This window comes from Cinclus cinclus, chromosome 10, assembly GCF_963662255.1.
Source record: "Cinclus cinclus chromosome 10, bCinCin1.1, whole genome shotgun sequence".
Lineage (NCBI taxonomy): Eukaryota > Metazoa > Chordata > Aves > Passeriformes > Cinclidae > Cinclus > Cinclus cinclus.
In genome coordinates, this window is record NC_085055.1 from 4,888,625 (window position 1) to 4,903,362 (window position 14,738).

General features: G+C 41.8%; 1 protein-coding gene across 1 annotated transcript in view; it reads left to right on the forward strand.

The window, feature by feature from the left end:
* Nucleotides 1-14,738, forward strand: part of FNDC3B (fibronectin type III domain containing 3B) — a 145,967-nt gene that overhangs the window by 108,855 nt on the left and 22,374 nt on the right. Inside the window, exons 16-21 of the mRNA XM_062498916.1 lie at nucleotides 73-191; nucleotides 1,182-1,287; nucleotides 2,264-2,436; nucleotides 4,548-4,661; nucleotides 6,760-6,909; nucleotides 10,496-10,776. Of these exons, the coding sequence (XP_062354900.1) occupies nucleotides 73-191; nucleotides 1,182-1,287; nucleotides 2,264-2,436; nucleotides 4,548-4,661; nucleotides 6,760-6,909; nucleotides 10,496-10,776 (943 nt within the window). The remainder of the gene's footprint in view (nucleotides 1-72; nucleotides 192-1,181; nucleotides 1,288-2,263; nucleotides 2,437-4,547; nucleotides 4,662-6,759; nucleotides 6,910-10,495; nucleotides 10,777-14,738) is intronic.

A 14,738-nucleotide genomic window follows, 5' to 3' on the forward strand; every position in this document is an offset into this window, starting at 1 on the left:
TTTCCTTTCTTCTAGACACTTCTAAATGTGTTGCTTTCCACTTCTTTAAACTAGGATATATCTTATTTTTAGCAAATCAGTGGGAAGTGGCCTACAGTGGCTCAGCTACAGAATACACCTGTACTCACTTGAAACCAGGCACTTTGTATAAACTCCGGGCATGCTGTATCAGCACTGGTGGACACAGTCAGGTGGGTATTATCTGACCATAAGGGCTATTGGATTTATATTTTTCAGAGATTTATCTGCTAATTTTGTTAAACTACTCCTGCTTTCAAAATAAGGGAAATGTTTTCCCTGTAGCACAGTAAAACTACACTGATTGCAGTTGATCTCACGCTGCAAGTTGCTGAATTTTAGTTTTCTATGTGTACATAATTTTCTTTCCAGCAAGCTGCAATTTATTGAGATTTGGTTTCCTCAAAACCAATATGTTATTGTTTATATTTACATTACATGTTTATCTGATATGGCTACTTGCTTGAAAAATGTCACAGATTCATGTGCTTGACCCTGTATTGACTGGAGATGCAGAAAGAGGTAGTTTATTGTAACAGTTGTCTTTCATATGGCTGAATGCTTTAAGTTTTTGGGTTCCTTTTTCCAGACCCCAATTCCTGTAATTCCCGTCTTTGATTTAAATTCACTTCAGTACCTCTACACTTATTCCTCCTGCTTTGATATGTTCTTTCTCATTTAAGGTTGAGTACTTTAGGCCTTGACGTTATTTTAAAACCAAGGAAAATTAAAACAGAGAGCCCAGCATTGAGAACGCTAATGAAGGAACTCTATTAATTGTATTTGTCCTAACATGCTTGATAGCATCTCCTCTCCTTTACTGTTCATACACATTTCCGTGAAGTGGTGGGTGTAGAAGACAATTTCCTACGCTGCTCTGTAGCTGTGGCTCACTTTGAAGGTGGTGGCTGAGCTGTGATCCCAGCAGAGGGGTGGCTGAGCTGTGATCCCAGCAGAGGGGTGGCTGGGCTGTGATCCCAGCAGAGGGGTGGCTGGGCTGTGATCCCAGCAGAGGGGTGGCTGGGCTGTGATCCCAGCAGAGGGGTGGCTGGGCTGTGATCCCAGCAGAGGGGTGGCTGGGCTGTGATCCCAGCAGAGGGGTGGCTGGGCTGTGATCCCAGCAGAGGGGTGGCTGGGCTGTGATCCTGTCTGTTCTCCTGCAGTGCTCTGAGAGTTTACCTGTCCGTACGCTGAGCGTTGCTCCGGGGCCCTGCCGCCCTCCCCGGCTCCTGGGCAAGCCGAGGCACAGGGAGGTGCAGCTGCAGTGGGGTAAGCCAGTGCAGCATCCTGCTGCTCTAAAGCTTTGGTTCTGCTGCTCAGCTGATGACCTTGAGCCTTTGTTTCTACTGCTTGTGTCCTGTTTACTGGGAAGTGCACAGCAAAGTCCAGTGGAGTCTGAGCAAGTCAGAACTGCAGCTTCTCATCAGTGTTGGATTTCTGAGCTCAGCTGTACTTTAGGTCGTACAATCTGCTCCCATTTTATTTTTTTTAGCCCTGTCCCTCTCAGGGCTGTTAAATATCAGCTTCATTAGAATATCTATAATTGTATTTCAAAAACATGGTGTGACTCAGAATCTTTTTTTTATTATTATTATTATTATTCCTTTGCATATTGTCTTGGGAGAAGCATTTTGGTACTTCTAATGTATAACTTCTTTCAAAAATTTCAGTTGGAACATATTGAGGGATTTGGGTGGCATTTAAATCCTGATCCACAGTGTAACACATGTAACCTATTGGACCCCTGTTATTTTGCAAAGATGTTGGACTACAGTCATGGTGCTAAACTGTCAAAAATTTCACATTTTTCAGACTACAAGGCACATGCCAGTTTTCAACAGAATGTTTTCTTTACAGTGGTAATCTTGCAGCATCCACGTATTTTTGTAGCATCATTTGTTAAGCCAGATTCTGGATAAGTAAAATTTCCAACTGTCAAATATATTTCAACACCAGTATAAAAGTTTACCCAAATGCTTCCTGGAAGTATTTTGGTGGCTGCTATTTTTCTGATCCCCAAGCAGTTTGATTCTGTGGTGCTGGCTTGTAACATAACATGCAGTTATTATCAAATACATTATTTTCATGGGCAAAAACAAAGGTGCCCGCAACAGAAGAGAGAGATGTGTGTCTGTGTCTATACACAGGAACAAAAATATACATTTGTGTGGTATATGAAGTAAAAAAATGGCTCTTCCTGGCACACGCCCTAGTGCTGCTAACAATTTTACACGATTTCTTTTAGATGTCCCTCAGTCAGAAAGTGGCTGCCCTGTCTCTGAGTACAGTGTGGAGATGACAGCCCCTGAAGAAGTGGTTTCTGAGGTGTACCACGGGCCTGAGCTGGAGTGCACTGTGAGCAGCCTCCTCCCCGGGGCCACCTACACATTCCGCGTGCGAGCCCTGAACGACGGCGGGGTACGTGCCTGCCCGGCCCCTCTGGGGCTGGGGTGCTGTCACTGCTGCTTGCCAGGAGGGTCCGGGGGAGATGGGCAAAAGAAAAACCCTGTGATAAATGCTTGAAAGGAACTCCGGAGGAAGAGCTGCGGTTTTAGACCTGGGTCTCCTTTAAAAGGAGATTTTCGGGTACTGATGTGATTTGACTGGCTAGAATCAGCTGCTCCCAAAGGTGCAAAATCCTTGCTAAAAGTCATAGCTGCTTGCAGGGAGGACCCTTTATCCTCATTCTGTTGCATTGCTTTCTTTTTGTTTTAAATCTAAAGTGTGCGAAAACAAAAACTTCAGTTTCAATCAGGTGGTATGTTATGAGGGAAACTTAAGTTCCTGGTGATTTTTTTTGTTTCAATTTGAAAAAAAAAGTGTGCTTTATAGATTTGATGAGATTTTTTTAATGAAATTATTTCCTTGGAAGAAGCTCCTTCCCAGATACATCAGAAATTCTGTCTGATGTGCAGGGAGAGCTGCAGAAAGACCTTTATCTTTTTCTTTTTCATTGAGGTTTGGGTTGATTATGCTTGCCTTTGTATTTTATGCTTTCCTTTGTATCATTCTAGTGGTATTACATAAAGTCCCAGCTAAACTACATGTATTGATGTGTTTCCCCCCAGGAAATCCTGATGACAAACATAACACAAAGGTTTAAAGTTACTTGCCTACAGGGGGAAGTTCTGTTAAAACTTAACTTGGGTATTGGAAAAATCTGTAAGACTGTTAAACTGTTTTGTTTCAAAAATACCTATGGTTTTGTTTTTGTGAAAAAATAATTAAATTCACATGGAAAGATTAGATTTGCTTGCTGGAGTGAAAGCCATTGCCCACCTGGTGGCTTTGAATATATGATGCCCTGTCTTTTTTTTTTAAATTCCTTTTTTTATTTTGGCACAGCTGTCGCAATACATTTCTGGTTCTTCCCTTTGTTAAATGAGTGGGCTGGTTCTGGTTTGGCTGGGGTTTTTCTACCAGATGCAAAATAGGGGAGGATGTCCTTTACCAGATTCTTCCTCGAAAACAGCAGAAGTCAATAAACTACTTTTTTTGACATGTGCATTGTTTGTACGACAAAGCAATCAGTGTTGGCCTTTCTTTGATGGCAGATATTGACATGTCTGATGAGAAGTTTTCTGGGGTTCATAATTTGTGTCGTTTGGCTTTTTTGTAGTGGCTCTTTTTTTTTCTTTATGCTCACTAATATTTCATTACAAAATAAGTAAATATCAGTGGTTTTCCTCTAATTGCTTCCAAGTGAAGCTCCTTTGTTCTGGAGAACGATTTCTAATTAACTTGGGGATGTACTGAGCAAACTTCACTCTTCCACTCAGAAAAGCTGTTTCAGTGCTATCTCCCGTCCTCACGCTGCTGGCTGAAGCCAGGTTCCCAGACTGCTGAAAATAGGCTTTTTTTTTTTTTTTTTTTCTTTTTTTGCTAATCTGCATTTAAATTGTTCTCCTGCCATGGGCTCAGAAGTTGTCTGAGCTGAGCTGCCCGTGGAGCAGAGCATCCGCAACGTGAGTGCAGCATGTCCCTGCACGTTGTACCAGGCTGGGCTCCGGCACATCCTGTCCTTTTACAAGTAACTTGGGGCAGGCATTTTATGTAAAAGAAGCTGGAAGTGGACTCCAATACGTGCTTTGCTCTTGCTGTGCTCCTCTTTGTATCCATGAGAAGCCAGTTACGATACGTGAACACGCTGTGCTAAGGTAAGGCAGAGGGACACAAGCTGTTCCTCAGCTACTGCGTGCTCATTCTCACTTTTGGGCAAATTGGAGGTGGTTTCTGCTTTCATGAGCACTTGCTGCCACCCTGGAGGATGCACAAAGGATATACATGCTCTCTGCTTGATCCTGAGCCCACGTCACACTTCAGCTCTGAGTCATTTGTGTGGGCTCCTCCTGAACTCTGGTGTTTGGTGCCAGGTGTTAGAAGCCCAATCTGTCTTTAAGAAAGTTTACTGCTCTGATAAAGTTCATGTGCTGTTCTTGGAAAGTCCTTGAGGGCTTTGAGATGAGTGTACACCTGTATAATAATAATAATAATAATAAAAATGATGATAATTCCTTATTCCCCTCCAGTACGGGCCGTATTCGGAGGTGACGGAGGTGACCACAGCAGCAGGACCCCCAGGCCAGTGCAGAGCACCTTCCCTGTCCTTCCTGTCTGACACACGAGTCCTGGTCAGCTGGGAGGTAAGTCAGGTGCCCTGCTGGTTTGAGTCCCCCTTGCTTACCCAAACCAGTACGCTCACCACAGAGCTCAAAAGGGAGCTTGAGAGCTCTTTACTGGTCTGGAGCTATCTTTTTATGCAAGGAAACCCTGTGTAGAAACTATTCTGTTGTAGAAAATAATCTTCTCTACTTAGCTCTGAAGAATTACACAAAGTTGGTCATGAGTCTTCCAGGCCAGGATTCAGACATAAGGCCTCCTCCTCTGGCATCAGATGATAGAAGTGTTCCCTGCAAGCTTTTAGCACATCAGCATGTTTTCTGTTGGAATTATGAAGACAAATATTTGATTTTGACTGAAACTGGAGTCTCTGATGTGAAATTAACTCTCCATAAATGCTTGCAATGTAGGGCTTTTTCTCCCTCAAAGAATTGTTTGTGTTGTTCCCAAATATTTACTTTTATTTTAGTTTGTGTGTATTCCTCCTCTGTTCTCCAGCATCTTAGGCATTTGGGCTCAAGATAAGTTTTAGCTGCAGTGCTATGGGGATGATTGGTACTGTTCAAGAAAAAATGTTGTGTAATTAAGGCAGAAAAGAAACTATATTACTATAAATAATGATATAGAAATAAATAATATTGTGATAACAAACAGGTGTATTTGGTGCAGTTTGAGGCTATTAATATTTTTTACAAGTAGAAATCTCATTGAACTTTCAAATGCTACCTTTTAATGGTCAGGGATTTGCTCTCCCCAGCCATGAAGCAGTGGTTCTGGTTAGGTTCTCTATTTATTTGAAAGATATATTTGTTTCTTCTAGCTAAAAATTAAGCTGTGGTTTGCAGTGGTTATGTTTTCTTAAAGAGTGTCGTTTTTTGGCTGCTCTGAATAAGAAGGAGAAACAGTGAAGCACTGTGGAGTGTGGCTAGAGAGCACACTGTGGTGCCTGTTATGATGCTTTTTTTTTTACACATTGTTCTGAAATCTGGCTTAGGAGCTCTGAATGTTCCTTCTCAAACAGCTGGAAGCTCTGAGGCACAGCCAGAGGAACCCTGTTCCTGCGCAGGGTTGTTGCTGTGGTGTGCAGCAAGGCTCTGGATCCTTGCACTGGAAATTACGTCTTACCTGTCAAAATCACAAAGTTCTTGTAGGCCACACTTCAGGCAGAGCAGTGTTTCCCTGAGCTGCTTCAGGCCTCACAGTACAGCTCCAGGTAGTTCTGTTAAAAACACTAATTATTTTGGTTTGGGAGCTGTGCTGTTTTTCCTGTATTGGCTCATCTCCAGCACATTCAGGCATTTAATTTGTGTTTCCCTAAATAAAGGGGTTGCTGGGGATATGTGGAAGGGGACAGGTTTAGATTAGATATTGGGAAGAAATTCTGTATTGTGAAGGTGGTGAGACACTAAAACTGTTTGCCCGGAGAAGCTGCCCCATCCCTGGAATTGTTCAAGGCCAGGTTGGCTGGGGCTTGGAACAAGCCTGGTCTGATCAATGTGTCCTGCCCGTGGCAGAGGGTGGAGTTAGGTGATCTTGAAGGTCCCTTTCGAACCAAACCATTTGATAATTCTGTGATCCCATGGGAATGTCACTGTGGATGTGAACGTGCCAGGATCCACACTCCCAGGTCCCATTCTGGACTGATGGGTGGCTTCCACAGAGAACCTCAGGCCAGCTCCTCCCTTGCTGAGGTGGTTCTTTTCTCAGCACAGGAGTGACTGCTTCAGTCTCCAAGGCCAGTGCTTCCAGAGCTGTGTTTTGATCTGTCAGCTAGGCTGCACTTTATTGATGCTTTTTTTATGTTCTCCATGGTTGAGCTTCTGCCAAGCCAGTGGAGAGACAATTTATTCCTGAGTGTCCTGATGGAAAGCAAAGTAGCTACGTACACTCATTTCTCTGAATTTCAATCAGGTAATTTTTGTGCAGAATTGTCCTGTTTCAGTAACCTCTTAGGGAACATTAACTCAGTACATTTCTATTTGCAGCAGTAATGGTGTATTAATTTAAAAATAAGGGTGGCTGTTGGGGTTTTTTTCTGTGTACTTTATTCCTTCCCCAGTGAAACACAGTGATCCGAAGTGCTCATTTCTGAACTGAACCACATAAATATTTGTGTTGCAGAGTCCTGAATGTTCTGGTACTGACATCTCTGAATACAGATTAGAGTGGGGAGAAGAGGAGGAATCTCTACAGCTTGCATATAGTGGCACAGAAACCTTCTTTGAAGTCAGTGACTTGTTGGCAGCAGCACATTACTGCTGCAGGCTACAGGTATGGCAGGGCTGCATGCATTGCGTTCTGAGATCCAAACTGTGTTTCCTTCCACTGCTATTCTTATTTTTATCATTAGACCCCTCTCAAATCATGTACTCTGTAAGGCAGGAGGAATGCACATTTTTTTAAGCAGTACAGACTGGTGTAAGTTGCTCTTGTGTTTTGTTGCTTTTGGTGACTAATGCTTGTAGCAGCCACCTTGCCCTCTGACACCAAAACAAAACAGTAATGATTTAGAAAATAGATAAAATAAATTTCTTCATGGTAAGTAGAGTTAAATAATATCTACCTCCCAACTGGATATTGAAGATTTCCCTGGCTTAAATAATGAATTCCAGCATCTGTTTGTTTTATCAAGTAAGGCAAAGCAGCTGAGTAAATTCCTGTGTATACAGGAGATGGTACCTGCCAGAAAGTGAGTTCCTATCTTTGCTACTGTGTCTCTTAGATTTTTGAGATGGAATCTCATAGAGAGTCTCTACAGGATTTCTTTTTCTTTGATCTCCTGTTATTTTCAGTAAAAAGTAACAGTTACAATATTTTTTTAAAATCTGTATGAAACTTAAAAAAAAAAAAAAAAAAAAAAACAGGACTTTTCATCCTTTGTCTACTGATAAATAAATGGAAGGTAAAGCAACTGGGTGTGAAGTAGAAATATTTTGCCTAAGATACTCTTCCACAAGATATATTTGCATGTGAAGACAGAATCACCACTAATTCAACCCAAATACCCACCCAGCTGGTAACATGTGGACCACCCAGGCTAATCTCTTTGATGAAGGACAACATGCTTCTGTTGAGTGTTTCCTTCTTATATTTTTTTTTTTTTAACAGGATATTGAATTTTTTTCATTTTTTTGGGGAAGAAGGTTTGCAGGAGCTGGCCAGCAGCCCAGGAGCTCAGGTCCCACAGTTCCAAGGGCACTCAAATGTATTTTGTGCCTTGGCCAGAGCTGGTCTGTACCTTGCTCTGGCACTGTGGGGGAAGGAGAACCAGGGAATGTGTGAGTGGCTGGGAGGTGTGAGCCAGAAAGTGCCTCTTGTTTTTCTGCAAGAGGGAGAGCATTCAGTATCTGCTGGGCAGGGAGCAGACTCCAAGACCACTGCTGTGGGGAGCCCAAGGAAAATTTCATGTTAAAAATGGAAACAGCCAGTTGTATGGCATCTTTGATTTCCAGTGGGTGTTTATTTCGGACTACCTACCACAAAAATGTTGCACAAGTCTATTCAGTTTTTAATGTAGCCAGGATAATTTAATCCATAGGCAGAAGTTACAGGAAAGGCACAACAGCAAGAAAATATTTTATTGAAGTCCATCAGTGACTCAGGAATTACTGTCTAGAGAGCTTCATCCTCTGCATCTGATCCTCTGTAATATGTGGAGAAGAATTTCTTAAAAGATACACTGTAGTCTTCAAACTATTACACAAAAGTATCATCACAAAGTAGATATAACAAAGGAAGTTAAATAGTGTCAGAAATTTCAGTTTATCTGCTACCAGCTTTAACAGAAAAATTTCCTTTTTAAAAATAAAGATCCCCTAACGGCATTTATTCAGCCTTCTAATAAACACAAAGTATTGCTATCTCAATCTACAGTAACTCAGTAAAAAAGAGTAATCAGACATATCTAACAGCAGGGCAGACAATTGTCTTTACCATTGCTCAACTTTTTTCCTCTAATGAATATTCCTGAAAACAGTAGTGGCTTCTGCAAAGGGAAATATTGTGTCATTTGGGGGTGGCAGGGGAAAGCAGCTAGGCAGCATAGCCCCATCAGTTATGGTGATGAGATTGTCCAATAAAGCAGTTAAAAAACACCACTGACAATCAATAGCTTGGAGCAAGATACAAATGGCCAAATACTGGTTTAGAGGCAAGACAAATCATATCATTGGCAGAGCACAAAACAGGGCTCACTTCTAACAGCTCCAGGAGCACTGCACTAAATAGAAGATTTCCCTGGAGCAGGATTTGTTTTGAAGGGCTTTTTAAAGGCTGACAAATGTAACTTTATTATCTCTTTCTTCAATTGAACAAAACGTCTCCTGGAAAAACAGAACATGGCTTTGTGTTTGCATTATGCAGAGCAGAAATAAGTTACTCGCTGCAGTTAAGCATAGATTAGAAATCAGACAATTGTTTGATGTGTCCTGTCGTTGCCATCAGAGTCCTGCTGGCAGCATTGTAAGCCTAGACTTTTCAATTAATTGTAACCTGATGGGAGACTCTGGGCTAACTTTTCCAAATGTAAAGGGTGCTGGGCAGCATCAAAGCTGTTTCTGGAGGTCTGTGCCTTCTGGACTCCTGTAGTTTCTCCCGTACCGTGTTCTGTAAGCTCTCCTCATGCCTTGTGTGCTGGCAGGATGCTGGGCTGTGTCAGGACGAGCCCAGCAAGCAGATCCAGAGAAGGTGGTATTGCCCATTACATGCCATTCCTGACAACCTGGAGCACTGCATCCAGTGTTGCTCCAGGCTGAAATAGGGATGTTCAGATTGAGATACAAAGAAAAAAAGTCACTGTGCAGGCAATTAAGGATCTAACAGTGGTCCAGAGGGGCTGTGCAATCCACATACCTGGAATTTTTCAAGACCTAACTGGAAAAAAAGCCTGAGCAGCCTGGTCTGCATTGTCTGACCCTGGCTAGAATAGCAAGCTAGACGAGTCCCACAGTCCGTCCCAGCCTGTGTGGTTCTGTGATTGAGTTTATAATAATCCTGAGGAGCTAACATCAGTCATTCCCTAGGCAATTCCAGTGCAATGGGTACAGCTTTTGCCACTGGCTGAGCATCAGCTGATAAAAACCCCAGGCCTGTACAGCTGTGCCATGTTGGGCTTGCAAAGACAACAGCCTCTAATGAGCAGAAAGGGGCCAGGTTTTGAAACTTGGTTTCCCCAGGGATTCAGGATCTAGGACTTAGGATGAGAAGCTCGATATATTGTTGCTCTCCTGTTTCGTGGGGGATACTGAGCTGTGTGGTTTGGTAGTGAATTATGACTTTTCCAACTTTAATGATTCTGTGGTTCTGGGGAAATGTTGAGTCATAGGCTTAATGCTATACTGAGATCCTATATTTTTATATCAGAAGCTTTTTAGCATTAAATTAGTTATCCATTTTCCACATTAGGAACCAGGGTCATTTCTAACAAGCCAAATATCCCTTATCTTTAGAGATGCTTTTGATTGCATAAAGCATCTGTTGGGCCACCCTGCATACTGGGGACTTTTTACTGGGTGGCTCAATAATTTTGGGTAGCCAGTTTGCTGATGTCACCTGTCACTGGCAGCATGACTATGACATTTTCCCTTACTAGCCAAAGTTTGCCACTGATAAAAAGGTTATTAAATATCTGTTAGGGAAAAGAGAAATATTCTCCAGGTTTTTTTGAGACATTCCTAAGTGACAAAAGAACTAATTCCCTAGGACAGCAGAGGTATGAGTCATGCTCTAGAGAGGAAGCCAGCAGTGCGTACCCTCTGAAGAATTCATGCAGCAATTCCAGGCTGCACAGTTCATCATTCTGAACTCGAGGCGTATGTGAAGGAGAACGCTGGTCAATAGATGTTGTTTTCACACCCAGGCCATTAACCAGGCTGGAGCTGGACCCTACAGCGAGCTGGTGACCTGCAGAATCCCTGCCTCCGTGCCTGATGCCGTCTCCACCCTGTGCGTGCTGGAGGACGAGCACGTGGGTCCCTGCCAGCCCTCACCCTCTGTGTGCCTTGTACTGAGCTGGGAAGAGCCAAGCAATAACGGGGCTGAGATCACATCCTACAACATCGACCTGGGGGACCTCAGCATCCCCGTGGGGAACGTGACGAGTCACGTCATCGAGGGTTTGCTGCCCGAGACCTCGTACCGGTGAGTGCGGCGCCGGGGACGCGTCACACAGCTCAGCGTCACCAGGGAATGCTCGTGGCATGGACAGTGGCTTAGAATGCAAACCAACAACCCAAACAACCAGCCTAGGAACGTAGCAATCTGCTGTCATTCCTTGATGGGATGGATTGTGGTAGTTCGTGTTCAAATATTGTTTTCTCCCGCTTTTTTTTATCTCTTTTTCTCCTCTCCTTGCATTATCTCTGACCTCTCCTTTTTGAGTTGCTCTGCTAAGGTAAGGTTACGCTGGTAATAATAAACTTTAAAATAAATTTTAAAAATAAGAAATAGTTAAAATTACAGTGTTACATCTCAGTAGTTTTTTCAGCTACTTAGAAGTACTGTTCTAAGAGCTTAAATTGTTAAACTGTTGATCCCTGAGTAGGGTTAGCAATTTTCACACGACGAACTTTTATTTGTATAGCTACAGCTATTTTTTGTCTCTGGGATATGGAGATTAATGAAAAGATGATCTGACTTAAAGACCAATTTATATTGCTTCAGAGTCTAAATTGATAAGTGGCATTGCCAAAATTTTGTTAGTTTAATATTCAGGCTTATATGCCTTCTCCCTAATTGCTAATTAAGAAAGAAAAATGGTTGCATGTAGGCAATAAACAGCAATACAACAGAATATGTGACAAAAGAAATTCTATTTTAAGTACTGTTCTTATAAAGACTGAAATTTTATCACAGAGTTGTAAAATTAGATATGTCACAGACTTGCTGTAGCATTTTTTTCTAACCTTGATTCAAGGTCACAATCCTACAGGTCTTGTAAATGTGAAGTTTATAATTCAAATTTTATCCTGTACCCAAGGAAACAGAACTTGTAGCAAGGATACAGATACATACACTAGAAGTTATTTAAAGTGAGGAGCACGCATTGCTTGCTCACAGATCATTCATATAAAGTTGAAGATTTTGTCTGTGGATTGGTCACCTAGCTGTGGAAATGCATCAGCTTTGGGCAGTCTTGTGTTCCCTGGTTTCTCCCCAAAAGTTTGTTCAAGCAAGACTCAAAAAAGCTGAAAAGGGAACTTTGAGCAACTCAATCAAAACAGAATGTGCCATCTAAGTTCTTCACCAAAGTCTTACTTCAGTCTCTTTTTTAGCTGGTTCTTGATTATCTACAGCTTCCTTAAGGGAAATGTCTTCTTCAGGGTTTAAAAATGGAGATGGGAGTGATTTTTTTTTTTTTTTGCATTCTTACTTCATTATTTTGTAAGAGGCACCATATTAAATTAAATAGTTTTTGACTAGAATTCATCCTGTCTCTCGTCCAAATGAAACAGCCAAAAGCCACAAGTATTAACTGTTCTAAATATTGTTGTAAGACTAAGTTCCTACCGAAAAAAGGCCCCTTGAAGAGCACAGAGCAGTGGATGGCTAATCAGAAGTAAAAATGTGGGAAAGCTCTTTTGTTGAATAAAATCAGAGAAAGAAACCCCAAATCTTGCATCTCATTCCTGTAAGGGCAGACAAGTGACTGCAGTTGGATTGCATGTGCACCTCAGCAGTAGTTTGAAGTATTATTTTGCTAATCAGAAATAGATTTGTTGAAGTGTCAAATCATTAACTTCTTTACTGATATTTCTTCTTCAAGCATATCTTGACACCTGTCTTTGATCAGGAAATGTCTGCCCAGATAAACAAATCCTTTAGAAACAGGATTATCCGGCTGTCCGCTAAGCATTGGTGCATTTTCTACCCTCCCTAAATCAGAAGAATGTCTCAGAACATCACTGATCTCATTCTCTTAATTTCTCCACTCATCAGTCTTTTCGTGACAGTTTTGCTTAATACAACTTACTCTTCTCCCTCTCAAGTGTTTATTCCATGCTGTGTTTAAAAACAGTGAACATATTTTTCCTAAACAGGTCAAGTACTACTGGGTTTGAGGCTCCCAAAGCTTCAGCAGAATTTGAAGTAGATCAGTAGGGGGTTTATATGCTTCAGTTAAGTTGGAATTCCACTGTCAATGTTTTTGGTTGTGGACAAAATTGAAAGCAAATCTTGGTTATTTTGTATCCAGCAAATCCAAAATTAGAAATTGAAATTGTTTTGGATAGGGGGTGTTTGTGAAAGCCTGTCCATGTGGATCCACCCTCTTGGAGCTGTTAGCTTGGGTCTGGCACTGCTTTGCTTCCAGCTTCTCTGTGGGAATGGCCATAACAGGAGCAGCCCGAGGGAGAAACTCCACACTCTCTGCAGAGATGGGCTCCAGGCTGACAAGTTGGATGCTTTGTGTCCTAGCAGCAAATCCAACCACGCCATGAGAGGGATTTCCATCCCAAAATGCATTTAAGGCAGGAGGAGCTGAAGATGCCTCTGCCACACTGTGAGTGACCATTGCAGGGCTGAGTCAGGAGGATTCCAGCTCAGACACAGCCCAGCTCTGCTGCTGCAGAGAGCAGATGCTTCCCCAAAGCACTGTGTAAACATCCTGGCTGCTGAGTAGCTGCAGAAGTATGTCTGAGTTCTGCAGTCTCTCTGCTTTATTGACAGACCCGTGAAGCTCTGGAAACTCATAGGGTAATATACTTGGCCTGGTTTTCTGTGAACTGATGTAACTAGGAGTGAGTTAATAAATATTCCACAATAAATAAAAATTCAACAGTCACAGAAACACCAATTTTCTATTACGCTCTGTTCCCAAGCTTCACTTAACACATTCCATAGATAATTGTGTTCTGCTGTTGAGATACTTCACTGCAAAACTACTTCCAATTTTTAAGAATGCTTCTTCTCTTCTGAAGTTACACAGTGTACAGAAATATATAGTAGCATTATTAAATTTTGATAGCAACACCTAATTTGGTTTAGGAATAAAAATTCTATAAATATTTTTGATTTTTAAACTATATCAAGTAGAAAGGTCATGGTAGATGGAGAGAAGAAATCATGTGAATGCTCTAATTAGCAAAGTTTAAAAAGGCTATAAAACAAAATGTATTTCAGAGTGTAAAGCTAAGTCTTCTTCCAGGAGTCTTGAGTGGGAATTTGTGGGGCAGTGTGTGATTGCTATTCATCATGTCCAGGCTGCTGCTGATAGTGGAGCATGCTGCTTCCCTTTGGAAGTCCATGGCATGTTAACTCCCACAGGTTTCCACAGGCACATGTATTGCAACTGGTGGCATTCCTCTTGTGGGAACAAGAGAATCAAAGTCTTCTCATGTCAGACTCTAAAATTAATTCAAAAGTTGATTTTCCAGTTTGTTGGAATACTATACAAAGGATTTTGTGACCAATCTGAAAATAGCATCCTGTTTAGTGCATTTATTTCCCTGGGTCAGGAATCTTTTAGGAGAGAATGGTCTGTTAAAGATCATTTTGTGGTTTCTAAATTTGCCTAGTCTGATTTATGTTTCTTCTTTCTAAATGTTTAAAAGTTGTAGTGGGAAAATGTGAGAATGAATGCAAATATTATTGGTCCAGGGTCTGCAGAATTAGGCACTGTTCTTAAATACAGTCTTTACATTTTCAAAAAACTTGTTGTCAAATTGTGATTGTCAGATTGTTAAACCATCTTTCTTTCCAAGAGGATGTTTGGGGGTATTTTCACTTAGAAACCATTAGTTGGAAAGCTGAAAGGAGTGCAGGAAGTGCTTTTACTGCAAATATTTCTACTTGTCTGTACTATACTTCTGCATTAAAATAAGGAGTTGATTTTTCCCAGTATCAGTTCTGTAAACAGTAATTGGTTTCCACTTAACTGTGGATGTTCTCTTGCCCACCCTGGCTGTGCCACCCAGCTGGAAAAGCTCACTGTCACAGGCTGGGGCAGAGGGACTAAGACACTAAACTAACATTAAGAAGCACCTGAGCTGGAGCAGAGACAGTGCAGTACAAGGTGCTCTGCCACCACCATCTGCTTTCTCCCCTTCTCCACATGGTTCTTTCTACCTTTTCTGTTTCCATTCTTCCTTCTCCCCTTCCCTTTG